At 40.9% G+C, this 26,698-nt stretch overlaps 1 protein-coding gene across 11 annotated transcripts in view; it reads left to right on the top strand.

The window, feature by feature from the left end:
• The window catches only part of RIPOR1 (RHO family interacting cell polarization regulator 1), a 2,621,322-nt gene that overhangs the window by 2,201,760 nt on the left and 392,864 nt on the right, over positions 1 to 26,698 (top strand). For all 11 annotated transcript variants that reach the window (XM_044058659.1, XM_044058658.1, XM_044058663.1 and 8 more), the window contains one exon: positions 22,364 to 22,499. In XM_044058659.1, coding sequence (XP_043914594.1) covers positions 22,364 to 22,499 — 136 coding nt within the window. The remainder of the gene's footprint in view (positions 1 to 22,363; positions 22,500 to 26,698) is intronic.

Genomic DNA, 26,698 nt, shown 5'->3' with positions numbered 1-26,698 from the left:
ACCTCAATCATCACCTGGAGAAGTTCTGTTCACCATCCTCTAGCCTGGAGAACGGATGCTCTCTCCTTCAGCTGGAATTCCCTAACAATTTATGCATTCCCTCCTCTACCATTACTGACCAAGGTGTTACTGAAGATCAAAGCAGAACAACCAAAAGGAATTTTGATAGCTCCAGACTGGCCAAGGCAGCACTGGTATCCATTGCTACTGAGCATAACTCACACCAAACCGTGGCCTTTGCCTCAATGGCCTCTGTTTCTAACTCAGCACAATTACAGGACTGTTCATCAAAACCTGCAAACATTGCAGCTGACAGCTTGGAGGGTTCCATGACTTTTACCCATATCTCTCTTTCCGAAAAAGTTCAAGAAATCTTGCTGGAAGCACGCAGACCTTCCACCAGAAAAACCTATTCAGCCAAGTGGAAGAGATTCATCATCTGGAATGCCAACAAGGGTCAGGATGCATCAGTAATGAGCATACCACAGATATTAGAATACTTGGCAGAAATGTTTCATAGTGGCCTCTCATATTCTTCCATAAAAATTCACGCTTCAGCAATCTCAGCAAAATACAACTGTGACCCACCTGTGTTTTCACATCCCTTGCTAAGACTGTTTCTAAGAGGGATAAAGAATATCAAACCTCCCAGAAAAACACCAGTACCTGCATGGGACCTCAATTTCGTCTTGGAAAAATTAACTCTTCCTCCTTTTGAACCAGCAGCATCTTCAGAAATGCAATTTCTCTCCTGGAAAACGGTTTTCCTGTTGGCAGTTACCTCAGCAAGAAGAGTCTCGGAGATACAGGCCCTCATGGCAGTACCTCCCTTTCTCATTTTTCATCAGGACAGAGTTTCTCTAAGAACCAATCCTTCATTCATGCCAAAAGTGATATCCAGGGTGTCTCTAAATCAAGCAATTCACCTGCCTACTTTCTTTCCCAATCCTCAAAATAAGGGGAAAAGCTGCTGCACACTTTGGACATACACAGACAATTACGCTACTACTTGGACAGAACAAAGACCACCAGAAAGTCTGACCAACTATTTGTAGCCTATGCTGCTGGAGTGCAAGGAAAGGCAATCTCCAAACAAACAATTTCAAAATGGATTGGACACTGCATGAGATTCTGTTACTCTTTCCATGGAAAAGGTGTGCCAGCCAATATTAGGCCACACTCCACCAGAGCTATAGCCACATCCACAGCCTTTCTAAGAGGAGTGGCTACAAAGGACATTCTAGAGGCTGCTACATGGAGCTCCGTGCATACATTTACCAAACACTACAACCTGCCTTTATACTCCAGATCCCGAGCAGGCTTTGCTTCGGCAGTCCTGCAGGGCATTTTAGCTACACCATCCCTTGCTTACATCCTACCACCCTAGCTTGGCTATGGTATTCAACCCATATGTCAGGACTGCAGTTGCATTCTTGAAGGACATAGTACAGTTTTGTACCTACCATAAATGTAGATGTCCGATAGATATGCAACTGCAGTCAGGTTTTCCCTCCCTTCTACCCCTCTGCAATTTTCCTTTTGGGTCCATTCCCCCTTTTCTCTATTAGCTGGGGATATCTGTTATGGTGTATCTGTTTATTACTGTTGTGCATGTCTGGAATTTTTTATCCATTCACCAAATTTAGCCTTCTTTGGAGGGCACCTGGCATCTGGGGCAAGAAACACTGAAGAAGATGGCGTCGGCAGATGCCTTTATACCCCAGCCGCTCTGACAGGGAGGAGGCGACATCAGCCGACGCCGGACCCAGACTTTGGAATCCGGCCGATTGAAGGGCTGCCTGAGGCAGGACAACCCATATGTTAGGACTGCAGTTGCATATCTATCGGGACATCTACATTTATGGTAGGTACAAAACTGTACTTTCCAACTTATTATTTAAATCCCCACCCCTAATACTTTTATTAATCTAAATGTAAAGTAATGTTCATTACCATTTTCTTGATGTTTGACCAAGGAATTGTTGATTACACCCCTTCTCATTTCAGATTTATGTTCAGTTATCCATTCTAACTTTCGAGTAGATTTGCCTACATGAAAACTAGAACAACTTTTGCATATTGCTAAATATATAATATTGATGGAAGAAAATTATTAGGAATAATTGGTATATTTTGAGAACACTACCAGAATTGGAATATTATGTGGGTAATACCCTTACTTTCTCTTATAGAAACTGTACAAGCTTGAAAAACTGCCTTTGTTATAAGGATATGACTTATTGTAAACTTCTCCCTCTTCTTCCATTAGCTGTACACTCTCCTGATTCATCTACTTCCCATACAAACACACTCATGAACAGTCCAAAGGCAAATCTTAAATTCATTGAGAAAATAAATTTTAAACATGGCAGGATAAGATTTAGTTAGTTCTGTCAAGATAGTTCCTTAGATGTTCTTTGCGTTTCACTGTTGCAGTCATCACATTTGGGTTATCTGCTTGCAGTAGCCCTCAGTCGGCCTGATTGTAAAAGTCTTGGGTCCTGCGTCGGTTGCTTTCTCATCTTCCATGACGTAAGGTAGCATGCAGCAGACGCCATTACATCAGTCTTTCTTGCCGAGCGGCACCCGATGCAGAAGCAGTTCGCAAGTGCCGGTCGGCCGACTCCTGAAATTTTCGTTTTCGAGTTTCAGAACCGAAGTCTTCAACTAAAGCTAAGTACCCTGTTGGGAAAACCTTTTCTTGCTCTAAACTGATGTCAGTAAAAGTTAATAACTGTATTTCTTGTGGAAAGCAAATACCTCATAAAGATTTTCATTCCTACTGTATTCCTTGCCTAGACCTTGACCACGACGTCCCTTGCTGTTGGTTTTGTGCCTTATTTAAACAACGAACTATTCGTCGTCAGTATATTTACACTTCTAAATATTTTGGTACTCTGTTCAATTACCCAGATATGGCTTCGGTAAGCCACCCGACTACCGACATTCTGAAAAAACGCAAAGATAAAGACAGAGACAGGCCGCCTAGGTCCAAAGCTGCTGACTGCGCTTCTCCTAAGCTAGTTGGCAGTTCGCCGGTACTCAGTGAGGCGCTTTCGCAGCCCCTGATACCCTCTACTTCCGATTCGCAGGCCTCTACTGAGACCCATTCAGAGTCCGGTATGCCGCGAGATGCTTCAACTGTGGAACCTGCGGATGTCTCTATCTTGCATGGATCCAGAGCCGCTGTGCAGGCACCGGCTTCTGAGGGTGTATTCAGGCCTACTGACTTGCATGTTAAACCGATGCCATTTTCTTCTTCAAGGCCTAAAACTCGATCCATGCCTAGAAAACTGACACCCAGACCGCATGGTCAGGCCTCTATGCCTAAAAAACAAATTATAAGAATGGCTGAAGACCTTATTACTTTAATCAGGGGAAGCCAACCTTCCCCCTCTAAGAGATCTAGGACTGAATTTGCTTATGATACTTCTGATCAGGATTCTGAAATTTGTTTCCTCTGATGACGAGGATTTACCCTTATCTGCCTATGAGGATTCTGATGCAGAGGACTCTATTCCCTCTGCTTCCCCTCCAGAGGATTTCTCTTTTGGTGAAACCTTGCATACTCTTATGGAGCATTTCCGCTGGGAAAGCCAGGATTACTCTGATTCTAAAAAAGAGGCTTAGGGATTTCTTACTCCTGCTCCAACACATGCCTTTAGCTATCCCCCCTGTAGTGGACATTGTTAATGATGCCTTTTCGGAATCAAGCTTGGCCCCTGACTCCTTACCTCCTGCTCCCAGAAAACCAGATAGATATTACAGGGTTCCTGACTCTCACAAGTTCCTTTTTAAAAATCCTACTGCAGATCCTGAGACCATTTCACAGGTACCCAAGGGCATTAAGGCTACTTCTGCCAAAAATCCTACCCCCCACCGATAGAGATTCTAGAGCACTGGATAGATGGGGTAAGAAGGTATACACTTCTGCAACCTTGGCCATTAGGACCTTAAACTGCCAGTTTCAAATGTTAAAGTATCAGCAGCATATTATTGGATTGCTTAAACAGAAAATGATGTTGATTCCTGACTGTGCTGAAAATAAGGGTTTACAGGATTTAGTACATTTTGCTGAGCCAAGTTGGAAAAGATACTTTGCGATGTGGTTTTGATTCACTAGAGGCATTTTGCAGGGCTGCTGTCACTGGGTCTGTACTTAGAAAGCATGCTTGGCTTAAGGAGCAGTCTTTGCCAGATCATGTTAAAGCTAAATTGCTGGATACTCCGTTAAACCAGGACTGCCTGTTTGGCAACAAAGCAGAAGAAGTACTTAAAAAGATGGAGGAAAAAGCTAAATCTATGCAAACTGTTAAAGATTTCCTGCAAGTACAACCTCCAAGATTTAGTAGGCATTGTCCCTCTAAGAATTGGTGATTTCCTGCCTCTTCCAGGTTTTCTCAGTCCAAACCCCAGAACCAGCAGAACACCCAGGCTTCAGTCCCAAGGTGCGCACAGGACTAAGCAGTGGGGGGCTCCCGCTTCCAAATCAGGGAGTAGTAAGACTACCCCCTGTGGTAAACTGTCTCAATGACTTAACTTTAAAACATCCAAGCCCTTCGCAACTGACTGCTCCTTTAGGGGGAAAGATTGCTCTGCAGGCAAAAAACTGGGAACTCATTACCCAGGACAAATGGGTTTTAAATAGTTTCCCAAGGATACATATTGCACTTCCACACTTTACCAACCCCAGATGGTTGGCCAGATCTAACCCCAAATCAGTGGGCAGAGGCTCAAAAGCAAGCAAGTACTCTCTCTCAAGTATAAGGGCTATTCAAACTGTCCCAGAAGAGGAAAGGTGACAAGGTTTCTACTCAAGACTTTTCCTAGTGCCCAGAAAAGACAACACATGGCGTCCTATCCTGGGCCTGTCTATTCTAAACACCTTTTTGGTGATCCCAAAATTCAAGATGCTAACTCTTCACCAGTTGCTTCCTATGCTAGGCAAAGATGCCTGGTTGGCAACACTGGATTTAAAGGAAGCCTACCTGCACATCCCAATCAGGGAATCTTGCAGAAGATATCTATGCTTCAAAGCAGGCTACATGCACTATCAGTTCTCTGCACTGTCCTTTGGCTTATCTACTGCGCCCAGGGTATTCACAAAGTGCCTAGCTCCAGTCATTGCATTTTGCAGGCAAAAAAATATTGAAATATACCCATACTTGGACAATTGTCTAATTCAGGCAGAAAGCCAGGCCATACTTTTGAATCATCTGGCGTTTTTACAAAAGGTGCTAACTTGTCTGGGGTACATCATAAACAAAAATAAATCACATCTTGTATCCTGTCAACAAAGTGTATTCCTGGGAGCAAGCTTGAACACAATTTCCCAGATGGCATTCCTCACGCTAGAGAAACAAGTTCATTTGACAGCTTACTTCAAACTAGTGGCCACAAAAACCCTGCTATTTGCAAGACAAATACTGCAAGCCTTTGGGTTCATGGCCTCCTGCATTCTCCTAATTCCAAATGCAAGACTGCATATGAGGAAACTACAATGGTATCTAAAAAGACTATGGTGTCAACATTCTCAGGATCTAGAAGCAGTGCTTCCTATCATACCTTGCCTACAGTTAGAGTTCCTTTGGTGGGCAGAGGCCTGCCACCATAACAAGGGACTGCCATTCCCTCTACACACTGCCGCCCAAACCCTAATAACAAACACATTAGACTATGCATGGGGGGCCTCACTTGACAGGGAAGCGTATTCAGGGCAAATGGAACCCAGGTCAAATGCACCTGCATATCAGTCAAAAAGAAATGTTAGCTGTACAGAATGCTCTGACAGCCTTCAAGGACACATTCTTCCAGGAGAATTCATGGTAAAGACGGACAACACCACTGTTATGTAGCACATAAACAAGCAGGGGGAACCCACTCATACCCTCTTTGCAGACTAGCCATGGCTCTGTGGAACACAGCCTTGAGCTGCCAAGTGCTGCACCTACAGGCTCAATTCCTGCCAGGAAGGCTAAGTACACTGGCAGACGAACTAAGCAGAAATCTCATGGACCCACACGAGTGGAAACTGGAACCAAAGACATTCAACATGTTGATAAACAAATGGGGGAGCCCAGATATAGACCTGTTTGCCTCCCCCAGAACTACCAATTGGACAAATTCTGCACAAGGACTCCCCCAAACAAGCTTGGAAAGTGGATTCCCTGTCCTTCAGGTTTTACCTCATATCATGCGTTCCGGCCCCAAAACCCGGACCACACCACAAAAGGAGGGGGTGTATCCATATTCATCAAGGATACCCACACCTCCAAGTTGGTGGCAACGCACGAAGCATCGGAAACCATCCAGGTGCAATTAACCATAGGCAAAACTGCTCTACAATTTGTAGCATGCTACAGGCCACCCTCTCAAACTCAGGAACCCCACACAGCCTTCCTGAAGACACTGGAGGGTATAAATGTATCTCCAAACACCATTATATTGGGTGACTTCAACTACCGGAATATAGACTGGGAACATTACTCAAGCCCAAACTTTCTAGCCCAAAGGTTCCTGGAGTTCATAAATTCAAATGCCATGGAACAACTAGTCACCGTTCCCACAAGAGGAGAAAATATACTAGATCTCATCATCACAAACATGGGGACAAAATGCTCCACACCGGAAGTATATCCCTCATTGGTGAGATCAGATCATAAACTAATCTCACTGGATATCCACATCCCGCCCCCACCCCAAACAAAAAAGACCACAGTGATGAACTTCTCTAAAGCAAACTTCACACTACTCAAGACTGGTGTGGTATCCTTCAAGGCCCCTGAGCCAGTGGAAACCACAACCCAAGCTGCGGAAGCCCTTACAAATGCCTTCTACGAACACCTCCAGGACTGCATGGATCAGGCAATCCCTAATAAAACCAAGACTGTTTCCACCAAGGGCAAACGTCCAGTCTGGTGGACCCCAGCAATAAACAAACTTTACAATAAGAGGAGAAAGCTGTTACATGATAGAGCAAAATCCATAAAAGAGAAGACACCTTTGATCATTATTAGTAAAAAAATACGAGCACTCATAAAATTATCCAAGGCCAACTTTGAGAGAAAAATTGCCATAGATTCAAAAGACAATCATAAGGCCTTCTTCAGCTATGTTAGAAACCTGGGTGGAAACTCCCAGATATGCTCAGAATTTGTCCAAAATGATACAAAAATCACTGAACCCACAGACATTGCCAACATACTGGCAGACAGGTTCAGTGCAAACTTCACCCCCCTCTCCCCCCCAAAAGGAGAGATAACTGTCCCAGCAGAGTGCAGCCTCCCAGACATCTCCAATGCGCAGGTGAAAGCTGCTCTCTCTAAAGCTAAAAACACAGCATCAATGGGACTGGATGGTGTCCCCGGCTGTGTGCTACACAAACTCAATGAGGAACTAAACCCGCACATAAGGCAGCTGTTTAATCTTCTTAGCCTTACCACAGGATACGTGCCCAAGGAGTGGCGTACGGCAACTGTGGTCCCACTCCACAAAGGCGGTGCCTCTACGGACCCTGGTAATTACCGCCCCATAAGCTTAACAAGCCTGGTCTGCAAAGCTATGGAGAGGATCATAATGGAACTCATAAACAAAGACATAGGGGACTTGCAGACATTGGACCCGACCCAGTTTGGCTTCAAGGGCAGATCATGCCTTTTGAACTTGGTCGACTTCTTCGAAACAGTCACCAAGGCCATTGATGAGGGAAAGGCAGTCCATACAGCCTCCCTTGACCTTGCAAAAGCTTTCGACACAATACCCCACTCGGGTATTATAAACTTACCAGCTTAAATGTAAACCCATATGTCACAAGATGGGTTGCAAACTGGCTAAAGGACAGAACCCACAGGGTTAGAGTAGCTGGCACCATGTCAGACTCCAAGCCGGTCACAAGTGGTGTCCCACAGGGCTCAGTCCTTGGCCCCCTGTTGTTCGACATCTACTTCTCAGAAGTACAGGCTAACATAGGAGGACTATGGCTGACAAAGTTTGCAGATGACTGCAAACTGGGAGCCATAGTGGAAAGTACATCGGACACAGATATCCTTCAGAGGGGTCTCACGGAAACTGATAGCTGGTGCCAGAGCCATGGCCTGAAGTTAAATGCCAAAAAAAATGTATAGTCATACCCTTCAGGAAAAACAAGGTAACCCCAAGCTACCATATAGGTGGCAATCCACTAAGCACAGAAGAGGTTATCAGGGACCTGGGGACCCAGGTTAACAGTGGCCTTTCTTTTGACACTCACATTGCTAAAGTGGTTAGAAAAACCTTCTACATTGCCCACCTGATCATGAAGGGATTCACATCCAGATCAAGTGAGGTCATTGTTCCCCTGTACTCTTCACTTATCAGACCAATGATCGAGTACAATGCCCCATTCGGGATGTATCTCACCCGACACCTGCAGCAATTGGAGAGACCCCAAAAGTTCCTCACCAAAAGGATAAAGGGACTCCAAAATCTGTCATATGCTGCCAGACTGAAGAAACTCCAGCTCTATTCAGTCACATACCGTCTGCTCAGAGGTGACCTGTGCCTGACATACAAGGCCATGTCCAACCGGAATTAATGGACATGCTCCACCTCAAAAAATCCAAATCTACCAGATCCACTAGAGCAAGCGACTTAAACCTTAGCACGGATATAAATAGGACATGCTGGAGGGATAGATTTGTCACCCAGAGATTCCCTATGTTGTGGAATAAAATCCCGGTCCATGTGAGGCAGAGCACCTCGCTGGCTCTGTTCAAGAGAAATCTTGACCGGTGGATGGGAGATCGTAGGTTTACCCCGGGAATCATTTCTGTGTCACTGCTGGACAGAGGCACAACAAACTAATGGGCACAGTATTTTTTAACATAAGGGGTGGCGTAAGCCAGAAAAACTCTGGGCTAGGCTTATAAATGCCTTAGGGCAGATAGCCTAGTATAAACCTATGAACCTAAAAATCTGTCAGTTTATGCCTTTCCTCCTCTGCCTCTCTTCTCCAAGGTACTACTAAAGATCAAACAGGACAAACCAAGGACAATACTGATTGCACCAGACTGGCCACACCAGCACTGGTACCCCCTCTTGCGCAGTGTGTCACTGCTGGCACCATGACACCTGCCTCAGACCCCTGCTCTCCTGTCTCAGCAGGAGGGCCAGATCTTGCACCCTCAGCTTCAAACCCTGAACCTGGCAACCTGGCTAATTACCTGACCTCTCCCTTACCATCCCTCAGTAAACAAGTGTTGGATGTCATTCTGGAGGCAAGGAGGCCTAGTACTAGAAAATCTTATGCTGAAAAATGGAAAAGATTCTGTTCCTGGAAACAAACTCAGGGGATGGGCACAGCAGCGTCCAATTTACCTCAGATTCTTCAATACTTAACTGAGATGCTTCACAAGGGCCTTTCCTTTTCCTCCATCAAAATGCATGCCTCAGCCATTTCAACTCATTACAACACAGAACCACCCCTCTTCACTCATCCACTGCTCAAGCAGTTCCTCAGAGGGGCCAAAAACTTAAGACCACACAGGAGAGCCCCAACTCCAACCTGGGACCTTAACTTTGTATTGGAAAAACTCACTGTACCTCCTTTTGAGCCAGCTGCAAGTGCAGAGTTAAAATTCCTTTCTTGGAAAACAGCCTTCCTTTTAGCCATCACTTCAGCAAGAAGGGTGTCTGAATTAAAGGCCCTTATGGCAGTGGAGCCTTTCATCATATTTCATGTGGACTGGGTGTCCCTCAGGACCAATCCCTCCTTCATGCCCACGGTAGTATCCAGTGTGGCTCTTAATCAGTCCATTCATTTGCCAACCTTCTTTTCTAATCCACAGAACAAAGGGGAACGGGTACTGCACTCCTTAAAAGTGCACAGACAACTTAGATTTTGACAGGACTAAACCTCTCAGGAAATTTGAACAGCTGCTGGTGGCATTTGCTGCAGGGATAGAGGGGAAGGCCATTTCAAAGCAAACCATTTCTAAATGGATAGGCCATTGCCTTCATTTCTGCTATAAGCACCATGGAAAACCTATCCCACAGGGGATAAGACCACATTCAACTAGGGCCGCATCTACCTCTACAGCCTTTTCTCAGAGGTGTCCCTACCAGGGACATCCTAGAAGCTGCTACCTGGAGTTCTCTACACACTTTCATAAAGCATTACCATTTGCCAATTTTCTCTAAATCCAGAGCTGGTTTTGCCACTGCAGTCTTGCAGGGCCTCATAGCTGGTCCTAATGCTATCTAAATTCCTCCTCCCATTCTTAGCTTTGGGAATCTACCCAAATGTGAAGACTGCAACAGTGAAACACGAAGAACATAGTACAGTTGTGTACACTCACCATAAATGTAGATGTTCGAGTGTATTCACTGTTGCAGTCCTGGTTACCCTCCCTCCAGCCCCCTGACTTCTTTTGGCTATACCTCTGTTCCTTTTTTACTATGCTTAAAAGCTTTTTGGTGTATTTGCTTTTTTGTTGGAGGTATAACCTTGTGTATGTATTTAATTGCTCCCCATTAGGGGTGCACCTGGCATCTGGGGCAAGAAAAACTGATGTAATGGCGTCAGTTACATGCTTTATACCCCTGACTACCTGATGACATGGAAGATGAGAGAGCAACCGACACAGGACCCAAGACTTTGATAATCAGGCCGACTGAGGGCTACTGCAAGCAGATAACCCAAATGTAATGACTGCAACAGTGAATACACTCGAACATCTACATTTATGGTAAGTGTACACAACTGTACTTTGTCTGTGGACATCCAAGGTATGGAGTATCCTTTCTCCCTCAATTTTGGGTTTAGGAAAGAAAACGGGGAGATGGACAGTTTGGCTTAAAGTAAACTCAGATATCACTTTAGACTTAAAAAAAGGATTATTTCTCAAAGAAACCCTGTTGCTGTGGAAAATGAGGTAGGATTGACTCAGCATGAGAGAACTCAAGACACTCTTCTTGCAGAGGTCAGTGCAATAAGTAAAACTGTTTTCCAAGTTAAGAACTTCAGTTCAGCCAGGTTTGCTGGTTTAAATGGAGCAAGTGTAGTTACAAAATTAAAATCCCATGGGGGGGCACCGGTTTTCTTGGAGACCACTAATGCAAAACTCATTTCAAAAACATTTTGACACGAGAGTGTATTAAAAGGGGAGGGTCCATGGGCTGACATGCTGAAATGGCCAATAAACCCTCACAGATGTTGTAAAACCAGAGAACAACTAGCCCTGAATGGGTGCTATTCATGTTGTTTGAACCAACTGGAAAACGTTTTCCATTTGCTAATATATGATTTTCTAGTGGAAGGCTTTATTGCCTTCATTAGTATCTGCTGCATATCCTACATGTCCTCAGTAAGCAGGTGCCTAAAGTGAATTAAGGCCATATCATCCAGACAATCAAAGTGAAGCTGGGTGTATCAAGCCCCCCCCGTTCTTGTGTGAATAGATCCAGTCTGTGACAAAGCTTGTGCAACTGCCCCTGGACATTTCCAAAAGAAGGGAGAACTGCAGATGCCTGGACCAGAAGGGAGTCATCATAATGATCTTTGAGGATTCCTTCTGAATCTTCGGAAGTACCCTAGGTATATGTGGAAAAGGTAGAAAAGCATACAGAAACATTCCTATCCAAGAAAAAGAAAAGAAAATGTCATTTGTCTTCCAGGTCTTCTTGCACAGAGTCCTGGAGCAGAAATCCTGCCAGCTGATTGTTCAGAGAAAGGCAAAGTAGTCTACTTAAACTCCCAACTCTGACCAGAAGGGAGTCACCACAATGATATCTGGAAGGCCCTTCTGAATCTTTAGAATGACCCTGGACTTTAATGAAAAAGTTGAAAACCCATACAGGAACATTCCCATCCACAGAAAAGAAAAAGCATCTGTTTTCCAGGCCTTCTTGGATGGAGATTTGGAGCAGAATTTTGCTAGTTGATTGTTGTGACTGAAGGCAAAAGGATCTGTGGCATTTCCCACTGCTGGATCAGTTCCTGGAAGACCTCCTGATTCAGTTTGTATTACTAAGGGTCTGTCCTGATCAGCTTGTTTGCTGCAAAGTTTTGTTGTGACTGAATGTAAAATTCCTAGAGTATGACTGCACTGAAAAAAGCTATATCCCAGGGTGCTATAGCTCGTTTGCACAGAAGGTGTGATGTGTAAACCTCCATTTATGTACATCACCGTGCATTTGTCAGTATGCACTTGTGGCAGTCCAGGGGACCACAGACAAGTGAAAGTACTGAGAACATTTATTAGTCAACATCTCAAATATATTTGTGTGTTTTAGCTTATTTTTCTTCTCCAAATACCCTGCATTTTTATTTCCATAGACACTACTCCCAAGCTAAAGTCTGAGGCATCTGTTGCTACAGACTGTGCTAAAGCTGGAAGGGAAAACGAGAGACCCAGATTCAGAAAAGAAAGAAAAAAAATGGTCTCTACAAAAAAAGAAATCTCCCTTCTCACAAACTGAAAAACTAGAATATGAAACGTTCAGGGATGTTGATGTTGAGACCATATGGATTTTAAGTACCACCACATTTTTCCCATCTGGAGTTTTGCAACAGGAATCGTGAAGTCCATGCATCCTAGTATGCTGTAAAATTCCCTAGCTGTGACCTTGCTGCTGCCTCTGTGACATTAGAGCTCGTGACCCAAATGACCTGAGATTAATTAGTGGCTCAGGACGCTGCAGGAAGCAGGTGGTGTGGGTGAGAGACATGTAGTTTACTTTTGTACAGTCATCTTGGAGGGAGGGTTGTAGTGGCTCCTCCTTCTGTGATGTCTTGGTGGGCAAAGGGAGTGACACAGATTAGTCTCTCTGAGAACAGGCTACAGGGGTCTGGGTGCGGCCTGCTTAACTCAGTAGCCTTCCCAGGGGTGTGTCAAAGAGTGGGCCCTCCTCTGTATTGGGAGGGGCATAGGTGCGCCCCCCCCAGTGATGCCAAAGCTGAAGTCACCACCAGGGGGTGGGAGTGAGGGTTGCATAATAAAAACTAATGGCTGCCAGAATTATTGTGATTGGCTGTTGCTTCATGAGGAACAAATGAGTTACTAATAGCTCCTACTCTATGAGGAACAAATGGTTCACTGGACCATGGGGTGATAGATGATAAAGCAGTAGCACACCAAATAATTGTTTACAAAAAAAAAAGTTTCACTCACCAATACAAAAATAATTAGGGAATTTTCCTACAGCATGATGACCTTCAGATAGACAGCAAACCAGAAACACACAGAAAGCAAATTATGAGTAAAAGAAAATTCCAAATAGCAGTAAACATCTAAAGCCAATGTCAAAAAGAGCAAATTCATGCTTAGTTTACTAAGGTGCTTGGATCCAAGCACTATCAAAAATATGTGCAAATAATATTAATAGATAACTGTTTAAAAATTAATATCATATGCATAACGAAAAAGACAAAATTTAAGGGACATCTTAAATCCTGACATCATTAGAGTCCCCTCAGTTACTTGTGAAGGAGATTCCTGGTGTTTAGAGCCTGTTAATTAAATGAATGGATGTGAGAGGTGTCCAACCACACCAATGGGCACTTCCCACAACCCTACAAATGAGGAACACAAAAGTCTAACTGGACAATAAACAACAAGAAACTACTTAAGCTGTGGGGGGCTCATCTGGTGGATCTCAATACACTAACAGCATGATGTTGAAGATGGCTTAAACAAATTAACTGAGACTTTCTACACTTGTTGCAACTAATTAAGGTTGTTCCTAAAGCATGCTAATTAAGCATGCCCTTAAGAACCTTAGGTACAATATGTTTCAGTATTCAAGATGAGAAGAAACCATGATGTGCACCTCCACCAAAAGGTCCTCAGCATAAAATAAGGTGCCTGATGCAGGGGATATTTCATAAATGGAAACAAGATAATTTGCAGGCACTTGACTTCTGGCTCCCAACTGTCAAGATGTCAATAACAACATCAAGATCTTTTAATTTACTTTCTATTTTACTTTAAACATATTAAACATAAAAATTAAATAGCAAAGCAAGCAAAGAAAGACCAAAGCTTTATCTGTGCTGTGTGAAACAAATCCAAGATAAACAATTGAAAAGGAAACACACACACACACGAACACAACCAAGTAAAATAACCACCACGTAAAAATGAAAGTATTTAATAGCAAAACTGGTGAGCACTTTCACTATATAAAACAGCTTCTTCAGACCAAAAGTCAGAACATACAACATCCACATTTAAATAGAATTGCATCACTACCTGTTACACAACTAACCAATCACAAGAATCACACATTTAAAGATACAGATATCTGACTTCTGTAAAACAAGAAAAAAAAAATCTAAAAAAATAAGATAATCATATGTATCCAGAAATTACTTCTTCCTCAAACCCTTAGATTTTAAAACTGATTTTTTTGTGATTTTCTAAGTACTGAGGGAACATTTTTTCATCCTAATAATGGGGCAGGAGTTTAATTTTTTGTCTTCATCTAATTGCAATACCATCAAAATGATGTACCTCACTTTTTGTGAGGTATGTTCTTCATTTTATGTTGACAAAACAAACCGTAAGTTTGAAGAAAGGGTCAGAGACCATATTTATGTAAGAGGAACAGGCAAAAGCATATTAATACATTTGCTGCTAACCACACTTCTCCTTTTATAGCTATAGATGTGGTGGGGACTGACATTAGAATGGGGGATTAGATGGATAATCTCACTGCAGTCTTATAAGGGCCATGGATTAAATGAATATATCCCTCTCGGAGACCAGCTGTAGGTGAACTGGAACCCTAGAGAAAGGACTCCATGGGCTACCCCTGGTGCACACTTGTCTACCCTCTGCACTTTCCCCATGCCTCTCCCATATTTTCCTCTCCTCTCTTCCTGGGCTCACACATTCAGATAGATTACTTCTCTCTTGCTTTTTCACATATTTTGTCTTAGTTTTTAACAAATCCTAACTGGCCAAGACTCTACTGCAATAAGTCTGAAGGATCTAAATGAATTATGCTGGGTAGCTAACGACTACTAGGCCCCCACAATTCATAGGGTTCTAGATGAACTGACTCTTAGAGTTTTTTTTTACAGCCTTTTGATTTAATGATGGTCTGAACAAAAATTTCTCAGTTAAGAGCCACCACTATGGTGAAGAGGGTTAAAGCTCAACTATTGCCCAGGCAACCTGGGTTTGATTAGCAGCTTAAGTGTCTGAGGAGCTGGGAGGAGGGGATGGCTGTGCTCATCTAGGCACTCTCTGCAGGGAGGCATGGTCCTTGGATATGCCAAGGAAAACAAAAACAGGGGTGACAGAATAGAAGACAATGATCCCCTTTAGTTTGATCTGATCTGAAGTAAGAATCTTAATATATGAATCTGAATGCTAAATATGAATTGCTTATGTGATTACTTCAGGCTATTGAGGAATGATGACTTTTTGTTTCATAGATATATAGAAAGCATTATATATAGTTCAGTGTAAATCGGATGGTGTGATTGGTTGTAGGGCGTCTGTCAAATTGTGGCATTTGTAATGATATAAGCAAACTTGTCTGTCATGCAAGATGAACAAATTGTTGTAGCTGACTTTAACTAACTTTTTTAAATGTAAAGTTATGGTAGTTTTCCTCAATTGTATTTTCTTGTAAATTGTCTTGTACTTTGCTGTAGTTACTAATATATCTGGGCTTAAGCTTTGTAAGAAGTATTTTAATCTATCAAGTGAAAGAATAAATCAGTTAATGTAGAGAAGCAGTAAATAGGATGAATGATTCTTTATAAAAAGATGCGTATAGGAACAGAGAAGGTACTGTGTTAAGGCAGAAGGATGAGTTTTATAACAGGGTATATTAATGAGTTAACTTAAGCAGCCAAGAAAACATTTTCACTTAAAGAGTTAAACTGTGGATAGTTGCATTACAAGAAATTACATCTATATATAGAATATTATGTTCATAAAGTAGCAGAAAGCATTCTAATAACTAAGCCAACACAGAAATTGAAAAAGGAGATGTTTCCCAATAGTGATAACTGAAAATAGGGGTATAGAAAATAGGCAAAAGGAGCTTTAATTTACTGCAGAAAATTGTCAAGGCAACATGGGTATTGGGAACAAAAAAATAAAGAGGGAAAGGTAATACCATAGAATTAGGCTAAACAGAAGTTTGGACTGCAGATTAAACTGCCTTTCATACCAGGGCTGGATATCACACTATAGTCTAACGTGGGTTGCCATCCCTGGAAGGGAATGAAGGAATGCTAAGTGAATGATCGAGTCTATTTATACAGTTTTTAGCTGAGTCTAGAACAGAAGCTACTGTTAAAAATGGATAATTAGTAGGGTGTGTAAAATATTGCATGATAAATGCAAGAATCTATCAGAGGAAGTTAGGCAGGATTGGGGGGAGACACTGGAAAGGCATTTTACAAATGAACAATGGGAGAAAGTCTGTATGGCTCCCGAGTGTACAACAAAAAAACGAAGGTTTAGGAATTTTTTCTTAAGTGTCTGCACAGGTATTTTTATACCCCAAACAGACTTCAGAGATTTTTTCCTCCAGTAGATAGCAAATGCTGGAGGTGTGATGGGAAAGGGACCTGTAACTGGGGAAATGCTTTTTTTGGGAGTGTAAATAGTTGGCAGATTTTAAAAATTCCCTACAAGAGTACTTTGTCAGAAATATTGGAGGAACAAATTGTTATAACTAACTAACAAATTTGTGTATTTTGAGTCTAGGACACATGATCCATATTCCCTTGGTATAGTAAGGACTTAAGTTTATTGCTACTGGCTACCAAAAATTAAATTTCTAGAAAATGGAAATTCAAAACTAAATCAACAGTAATTAAAGTACTGAATATTGTAAAGGAGATAAAAAGAACTGGAAATGGGATCCTTATAAAAGAGAAGGCGCAAATGGACTTTGGTGGAACAGTACATGCAGAGTAAGGATCGGGGGGTGAGGTTTAAAGAGAGGTAGAATTAAGCAATTTATGTAATTTTGGATTGAATGATAATTGATTTAAAAATGTTTAGCTATGGCATGAAAATAATGAAAAACGCCAATACGGTTTGTTTTCTTTATGTATGTGTATCTGTGCCATTAAGCATATTTGATTTAAAAAAGACACCTGGAAAAAAGTCCAGGGTTGGTCTTTCCAGGAAAGATAACCACTACAGAAAAATCCATTTGAGCTTGGCTTACAGAAGGCAGGTAAACCCAAATGATACGATTTGCTGTTACAACATCTCTCCCCAGTCAAAACTTTTATCATAATATCCTTTGAAATTCTTCCTTTTACTTGCTTTTTCGCTGGGCTGAACTGTCTGACATCTGGTGTCCAAAAAAACATTTATTACATGTAGCTGTTAATTTATAACTTCCCTCGTTTCGGACAGTAGTCAAAAAATGTTGAATCTCATGATGGTAGCAGCTTTTTTTTTTGTTAATGTTTCTTTAGGTTATCAAACAGAAAATTGTTAGGTTATCACAGTCGTTGTGCACTTGAATCCATAAGTAAAAGTATTTTAAGTGCTTGTGAGTATTAAATAGCAGCAAATGCAGCTTGTAGAATTCATATCTTCACATTAGAAGGGCCTGCTCTGAAAGGAGTATAAAGTTATGCCATGTAAGTGTTTAATTTAAGGGATATGACTGAGTGCCGGGTCACTAGTAGAGTTTATGACCAGAGGCACTCTGAACAAACATACACTCACCAGAGTAATATTTGCATATTTCCTGACTTGTGATTGCAGCACCTTGTGGCTGCTAATCTATAAAAGAATATTAGTTTAGATGGATCTAGAACAGCTGTACATCTGCATATAAATGATTTCTTCATCTTAGTGCAGCTTGCATTTCAACAGCTTTATCAGCATCTTCAGAATTTCTGTTTTACTCCATTTTCCACTCACAAATTAAAAAGCACATTTCAAAACTTTAGGAAAATGCAACTGCTTGTCTCTCTGATCATGTAACTTAACATCTTCATCCCCTTCTTCTGCCTGCATACACTGCTGTAACTCTTATTTTTCATTGTGATTCTTTCAGCATGCCAACTCTGATGCCACTGTATATCTAATGCACGTACATACTGTGTTTTTTCAGTCACTCTGTATATATAATGCAAGTTATATATTGCCTTTCTACCTTAAAACCAACTATGACATTCAGTTTCTTATATGTATATACTGTATTCTGTCATTCTCTCTGTATAAAATATAATGCATCTATTGTATTTTCCCCAAGCTGAGATGGAAATGGGTCCAATGAGATCAATGCTCTACCATGGTTAAATTCAAAATAAAATAAGTATTACACACTTTCAGCTTTTATATGGGTATTTCCTTTGAACACCTGTGAAGAAGGGAATGAAGAGGTTAGGTTATATGACCAGTGAGACAGCATTTGCATTTTCCTAAGGTCTCGAAATGTGTTTTTTTTTTATTATTTTTGAATGGAAAATTGGGTAAAATCAAAGAAAATTCTGCTCCAGGTCCCACTTTTTGTTGCAAAGGATACCCCACAACTTTCTGTTTTTTAACATACACTTTATTCAAGAAGATTTTGTTTATTACATCAAATAAACATGGTAAACAATAACAGATATATGCAACAACTTGAAAATATGAAAACTAAACAAAATTAAGCTATATACATTATTTACAAACAATAACAGTCCCTGAAAGTAAAGTTTAATATTGTATTAACAGAGTAAAACTGACTCTCTTGAGTAGATGAAAAGATAAATTTAGAGGGTTGGTGGTAGAATAAGTTATAGTGGGAATTTTAAAAGTACTAATTCCCAAGCTTTAAGTGTGGAGTTAGATTTTTCATTGGGTTTGGGAATTAGTTTAATAGTGTTACAATATTTGATAGATACTTGAACAAATTCAGACCAGTTTATTATGCCTGAAGAGTTCCATTTTGTCATAATGTAATATTTGATCATGGAAAAAAAGATAAGTCATTTTAAAATTAGAGGTTTTGTATTCTAGAGAGTTATATACAGAATAGTAAAATGCCAATATAAATGTTGTATATCTGGTAGAATCGATTGAATTTTGTTTTGTGCAGTTGACCAGAGTTTTTAGTAAAACTGCGGATCCATAAATGTGTAGTATATCAGCAAACCACATGCACTACATTTACTGGAGAAGGAGGTGTTGAAGTAAGTGGTCTTGAGAAGTCTGATAGGCGTTATCATAAATTGAGTGTAAAATAATTTTTTAAAGAGAATGTGCTCAAGCTCAATGTTAGGATTAATGAGCTGTTTTGGAAGGTTACTATAAACAGTAGTGGATCTTTTTTTGCCAAAATGAGTAAAATAAGTAAACATTTTGAAATGTTATATGTAAGAAGGTTTTATAGGTTAGGGAAATGGATTTCGGTGCAAGTACGGCTTGAATCAGTTGGATAGTAGTGGTTGATTTGAGTTAGTTGCTCTTCTTTAAAAATGAATTTTGGTTTTAGGTGTACTGTGTTGAGAATATTTAAGTAACCTTTCAGTAGTTTTAAGTGATGAAGCAGGTCTGCTATTGGTTTAGTTTCTCAACCTATAAAGTTCCAGGTCAGGCAGGTTCTTTAGTAGTAGAAAGCTGGACAAATCAATTGGGTTGTTGTTTGATATATTAGGGATGTTATGGATAGGTTGAAAGAAAGTTATTTTCTCAGTGTAAAAGGTTGATTAATTTCTAAAACTGATCAATGTAAGTTTTCAAAATTTTGTCAATTTTACATTTTTTAATGGTTTCAAAATATAAAAAGGTATATCACGAGGATTACATTTTACAGAAAGGTTTTATGTCAGATACTTAGCCAAGCAGGGCTCCAGTGATTGCTGCTGGTCTCATAGTTAACAGTTTTTAGAAGATGAGAAGCTCTTGTAATTACATAACAAGTATAAAAGTCTGGGAGGCTCATACCAACTTGGTTTTTAGGACAAACCATCTTGGTGTATGATATTCTTGTCGATTTAGGGTGCCAAGTGAAATTGCCTAGTTGAATATGAATAAGATTGAAGAGTTTTTTTAAACACTGAATGAATAGTAGCCATAATAAAGAACAGACTTCTCAGAAAACTATTCATTTTGACAGTCGCGACTTTGGAAGGAATAAGAAGTGCGTGATTTCCCATCTTCTGATATCCAATGTTATGTATCCAAGTTTTTTAAATATTGTTTTGGTAGATGAGTGTGGAGAAGAGGAAAAGTTAATTTCTAAGTACTTATAAGTTCATAGGTAGGTACTAGGCTATTGGCCCTAGGGCCTATATAAGCCTAGCCAAAAAGGTACCCTGGCTTTCGCCATGCAAGAAAATTATTACTTGATGGAATATTTGCTAGGAAGACCATCAAGATTAGAAAAGTCAATGAGGTAATAGTTTTTAGTTATTGTTAATAGTGTTGATTTTTGTAAATTTAAGTTGTAATTGGCAAAAAATGAGAATTTGTGGATGGCATTTACGATTTGGGATTGTCCGTGTTTGGAAAACTTAGGTAAATAGTAACATCATCAGCAAATGCTGTGAATGGTATTTTAAACTTATAAAGCTTGGGTTCGTAAAAAATAGATAACCAAGTCAAAGACAGAAGTAAGACTTCTATTTAATGTTGAATAGATAGGGAGACTCCACAACCTTCTCTTGGTTTATAGGTGCCTCTCCCTGTATTACTCATGTCTGTTTTCCTGTATCAGTAACAGCATGGTACCGGATAACCCAGAAATCTTTCTTTCTTTATTATCTCAATCAGGAAAAAAAAGAGGTCACTGTTCCCCCTCTACTCAGCACTCATTAGACCCATTATAGAGTACAACGTCCCTTTTGGAATGTACCTCACAAGACATCTGCAGCAGCTGGAAAGGCCACAGAAGTACCTCACAAAGAGGATTACTGGCCTCAAACAGATGCCCTACACTGACAGTCTCAAAAAACTCCAGCTTTACTCTGTAGCATATCGCCTACTCCGAGGAGATCTCTGCCTAACATATAAAGCTGTGTTAAACCCAGAGCTGTTGGACATGCTACACTTAAAGAAATCCCAATCCGTCCGAGCTGCACGCTCTAGGGACATAAACCTTGTCACCACCATAAACAGGACATGCTGGAGGGATAGATTCCTGTCCCAGAGACTTCCTATACTCTGGAACAAGCTACCCATCTATGTCAAACAAAGTTCCTAATTAGCACTCTTTAAGAAAAATCTTGATGAGTGGATGGGAAATAAGAAATACACCCCGGAGATCACTTCTTTGGCTCTGCTCGACAGGGGCACAGGAAATTAACTTTCTTGGGTGGCGTAAGCCAGGGAACCTTGTTGGCTAGGCTTACTTAGGCCCTTGGGCCAATAGTCTAGTACTACCTATGAACCTGTGTAACTGGTAATTTCTCAGAAATGTCCGAATTCATTTTTGAGAAGTGTATGAAATTACTCCTTTCCCTGATGTCCCATAACCTTGTGTGTGATGTTTGATAAGGATGTTCAAAAGATGCTGCTGTCTGCATGGTGTGTATAGAGAGAGCTTGCCTTCTTCAACTTGAGCATTCTGCAAGTTTTTGTTCTACAATTAATTTCATGGAACTCTCACATCAGCAGAACAGAACTTGGAGAAATCAACGAATCCTTCTCTTGTTGTGGGAAGAACCATTTCACAGCTAAGGAATGACATCTTGCAGATAGCGGTACCAGTTGAAAGACGTTTCGGTTCCCTTTTACACTCAATGAACAGCTTACAGTAACTTGCTTGGTCACCCACTCTTGAGTCACAGTTGTTTGATCATTATAGATCAAGTTGACATTTGTTCACCTCACAATGGAATGAAATGCTAATGCTTGCATGACTGCAAGTTGAGGTTAGTGAATCGCACAAAAACAGCAAGGCAAGTGTTAAATGCTGCCAGTGATCACTTTTTCTCTGAGGTGCAGTAATTACACCCTTGGGGTGTAGCAGCTTTACTTCTGCAAAACATTCTTTTATGGATAAGCCATTAGCTTATGAAGTGAAGGACTCAGGTTCATAAATTGCAACAATGTGTTTACTTGTGCTGTCATTTATGAACCACTTCCTAATTATGCTGTATTACTGAAGTGGCAGCCACTGAATGCTTTTCAGTCTTCTGTCCTGGGTTCTGGTTAATCTTGAGTCTTAAATCAGCAGCAAAGCCCTGAGGCAGTAAGTGGTTATTTTATATCGTTTGCTGCATTAGTCTGGCTGTGGAAATAACGACCACCTTTAAGTCATTGGTTTATTTGATAAGCTGCAGCATTGTTTTATGCATATGTGTTTTTGACTGTTGAACAAGCCTTATGATTCTGTTATGACTTTTTAATCTTTTTTGCACTTTGTGACATGTGACTCAATATGTTAAGCTGGTCATTTTTTTCTTTTTCAGCATTTAGGTATATTTGGGCCTCTTCGTTGTAAGGAAATCTATGCTCGCGACAAACTTTTAAGGGAAGCCCACGTATTAGACCTTATCTGCAGATTGATTGATGAGAAACTCGGGACTGTAAGTGGAGTAGAAGAAGGTGAGACTGCAAATTCTTATCTAGTTGTTTAAAATACAATAGACAGCTTTTGATAGGACAGGCTGTTCTGGCACTTAGCTAGAAAGTGTTGCCTCAGCAGCAACTTTTATTACTTTTATTGGTTGGCTTGTTTGATCATTTCCCTTTAAATCAAGTCCTTTTACCTTGTCTTGCCTGTGACCTTTTTGAGTTCAGGAAGCTCCAAGTCCCACTATCTCTTTTTCATCTTCATAGTATTACTTTCACTATCTGGTGTGCTCCTAAGTGGTATGAATATCTGTCATCTGTCTGACTAGAGCAGTCTTTTAAGAAACCGTTACCTAGGTTATACAGAGATTGCACCAGGGTGCTTGCATATTGCAGGAAGTCCATGACTCATCTTTGTAGCATGTGCCATAGTCTCTGGGGGTGAAGGTGTTTGAAGTAAATCATACTTTGGTGCATCCTTTGCACAATAACACATTTCCACACAAGTTCAGAATGAAAGTAGTCGACATTGCTGGAAAATGCTCCTGTTAGTTCAGAATGAACATATTTGACGTTTCTGGAAAATGCTGTTCTTAAGTCACACAAGCTGTGATGCTGCCCAGAGCAACATCTGTATATATATATATATATATATATATATATGTGTGTGTGTGTGTGTGTAAGTACATACACTGCAAGCTAATTTTTTTAGTAGGTTCACTTAATAGCATTTGCTATTTTATTTTGCCATAAGTTAGAAGTTGCAAGATCCTTCTGCACTGAAGGTGCAGCTGGAATGATGAAAAGGTTTCATGAGTTACTTAAGCATAAACTCTCCTTCTGATTATCTGTGCATTTCATACCTCACACAAGTGTTTCTGGAATGACAGATTCAAGGTGTGTTGGTTCTTGCATATTTGCTGAGCTTTTTCTTATAACCATTAATGTTCCCCACAACTCCTGCATGCCTGGATGACCACGTGCACACCCACACACTGTTCTGTTACTGTAATTGATTCTGATGTGGTTACCTCTTCTGAACCTGCTCAATGCTTGTATTTTTTATAGTTTTTTTAATTAATGTAATTCTTATTTTTTGTGTCCTGAAGCAAATATTTAATAATGTGCTGTTATACTGCTGAATGTGTAGATTTGTTAGAAATCTGAAAATGTTTTCAATTTTAATATGCATTTATTATAGTTCAAGTTTCTCATGATAATAAGGGATTTTTTTATCATCATTTATCACAACTGTGCAAATCTTCAGTGGTCCTTCTGTAGTAGATGGTAGTAGACATATTCTTCCTGACTGGCCTTTCCTGGCAGTTCTTAAATATCAAGCTCCCATCCCCCTTGACACTTGCTTTCCCTGCTGTTGCACTCCTTAGCATCCTAGCACTAAACTTGATTGGTACACTTGGCTTCAAGGGTTCATAGGTGTGGGCTAGGGTAACTACCACTAGGACCTTTTGAAGTCTAGTTGTAAATCCCAAATCTCTGCAAGGGTATGGTACTGTTGGTGGTGTATGCAGGTTCTTTGGAGATGAAAAATTTACAAGTAGTGGTCTGGGAGATGAACCATTTACAGGCTGCATTTACAAGTAGGGGTCTGGGAGGAGAACCATTAAAAGGGTGCATTTACAAGTAGGGATGTGGTAGGTGAACCATTTACAGTCTACCTGTGTACATTAGAAACATAGTTGCCAGACCAGGGGGTGAATTTCTGGTTCCCATCCAGTTGTTCAAGATGCACTTGAATTCATTTAGGTAGGAGCACTGCTTCACATGGATTTGGAGACTGTTGCAGAGAAGAGTCTCTGGGATACATATCTCTCTCTCTCCTGCAGGTCGTGTTTATATCACAGCAAGGTTAAATCTTTAGAATGGGCATCTCTAAAGCTGTTTGTTTTGCAGATATGCCAGAAGTCCATCAGAGTGGGGGTCTGAAAATGCCTTGTATGCCAGGCATAGATCTCCCTTCAAGAGCCTGTAATAGACAGAATACATGGATAGGGCTTTGAGATAGTGTGCATAGGGCAAGTTATTTATGCTCTATATTGTTTTAGATAGGAATCTGTGTGGATGTTTCAGTTGTTGGATTTGCCTGGTTTGGTACCAAAGTATCAGACCTTCATACCTTATCAAATTCTCTTGTAAATGCTTGTAAGACGTGGCTTTTGTAATCTTTGCTGCAGTAGTTTAGACTAATGGTCAGGACTAGTTTTTCAGGGCTTGGATTTCGCTGGTTTGGAGAGCCATTACCTGGGGCAGTAGAGTATTATATGTGGCCAGGAAAACATCCTAGACCTTTATTGTTAGCTTCTGCCAAGATCTTTTCTTGTAGCTCTGTATGTTTATAGTAATTTGGACAACCCCAGCCTGTATGTCTCAGGAGCACTGTTAGACACTGTATCAATATCACAAGGAGGAAGTGGGTTCTGCTTATACCCATCTTGCAGTTCAGCAACTTCTGCAGCCCACATCCTGTGTACCATATTTTGTATGATGCCGTATTCCCTGATTCCCCTGCCTAAGCTCATGGCTGTTAGGTGGTGTTTCTGAAAAGATGAAGGTCTTTGGGCACAAAGTGCTGCTGTTCATCCTATCCTACACTCTAGGAGTCTTACCAGTGTTCGCTGTGGAGATCTTGTAGGAGAGGGGTCGTCTTATGCTTTGTTATAACTGATATTACACCTTCTGCAGACTCCCTGTCAGTAGTCCTCATTTCGGGGGTTCTGTTGCTGCTATCCTTAGTGTACTGTCTGTTGGTAGATGCGCCTTTCTTGTGATGTAGCATTTTATTTTTCTTTATTGGTGTTGAAAATGAAATCCGCCACCTGTAATGCCTTTCTTCTAAATGAGAAGGCCGATGAAGTTGGGGCTGTGTCCATTTTAGTCTCATAGTGTTTATTTATCTGCATCTGTTAACTGGGATAGTTTGACTGGAGAAGAGTTTATTTTCAGAGATTGGCTGGGGAGAAAAGCTCCACGGTTTTACAATAGAACATAGCAACAAACAATTGTACACTAGCAAAGTCAAGTGAAAATAATAAATTCATGCATGAATAACATTTGTGTGGAATTTAACACCATAATTAGTGCGTTCAGTAACATTTGTATGGAACTTAATATGATAATGAATAAGTGCAGAATTTTGTTGTAAGTGGATGGTGTGCTGTCATTGGCTAGAGTCAATGCTTCCTCTTTCGTGTTGCAAGTAGTGGATCCTTTTACTGCTTTCTGAACTGGAGGAGGGCATCTTCCTTACTTCATATCAGCCACATTGCAGATGATGACAGATGATTGGCAGACTGGGAAGTTTACCTGTGGTCAGGGGTTGTTTATAATTAGAAGCAGCAGTGAGAGGCACTGAACAGAATTATCCTTGAGTTGATGGTTCTTGCTGCACAGAGACTGTTAAGGCCAGAGATTCTTCTTGTGAGGTTGGACAGTCAGGTAATGGTGTAGTATCCGAGACTGGGTAATTAATTCTCTCCTGTCCCTTTGCCAAGAAGTGATGTAGTTTTTTCAGCTGAGGCATGCTCTTTTTAGACGTTTACATTGTAAGAGAATCAGACGTCATTGTAAACACAGCATAAGCCCTCTCCTTTAAAAGCACCTTCAGATTCTCTCTGTGCTAAAGATCTGGGCCCAGGACACCACAGGAGTTAGTGTTCGTGACAGATCACAGTCTTCCCATTTTTTCTTTCTGCAGCAGAGCACAGGGTATTGGGCTGTGGATGTGTGCCATCTAGAGTGGGGAGGATTGTTATAATACTCCTTTCTGCCATTCTCTTTACTCTTATTCCAGCTCACAGAGTTGCTTAGGAAGGAAAACCAAAGCACACCACAGCCATTCCCTGTTTGCACAGGAGAGATTGACATCAATGTTTTCATCTTCTGAGCATTCCTGAGACTTTTCCTGAGAAAGTGGTACATGTTCTGGCTGGTTAGCAGAAAGACCATCTCTCTCAGGACTTGGATCCCCCAGTAACTTCCACATATTCTATAGCTGTTTATATAGTCGTTACACACATACGAAAATGTAACATGATGATTTCTTTGCATGGATGTATTTTTGCCGTATAGCGAACTGCATTATCAAAGGAAAGTGGAACGTGAACTCATTTCAACATGTTTGCATTGGTAGGAAAAACTGGACCCTGTAACATTTCTTTTAACAGCGGTTGTAGTCTAGCAGTGCTTTTTGCACTAGACTATACCTGCTGTTA

Source organism: Protopterus annectens, chromosome 16.part0 (assembly GCF_019279795.1).
Source record: "Protopterus annectens isolate FY-2018-M chromosome 16.part0, PAN1.0, whole genome shotgun sequence".
In the NCBI taxonomy this organism is placed as follows: Eukaryota; Metazoa; Chordata; order Ceratodontiformes; family Protopteridae; genus Protopterus; species Protopterus annectens.
Note: the sequence above shows the minus strand (reverse complement) of the source record. Positions and strands in the feature narration are given on the sequence as shown.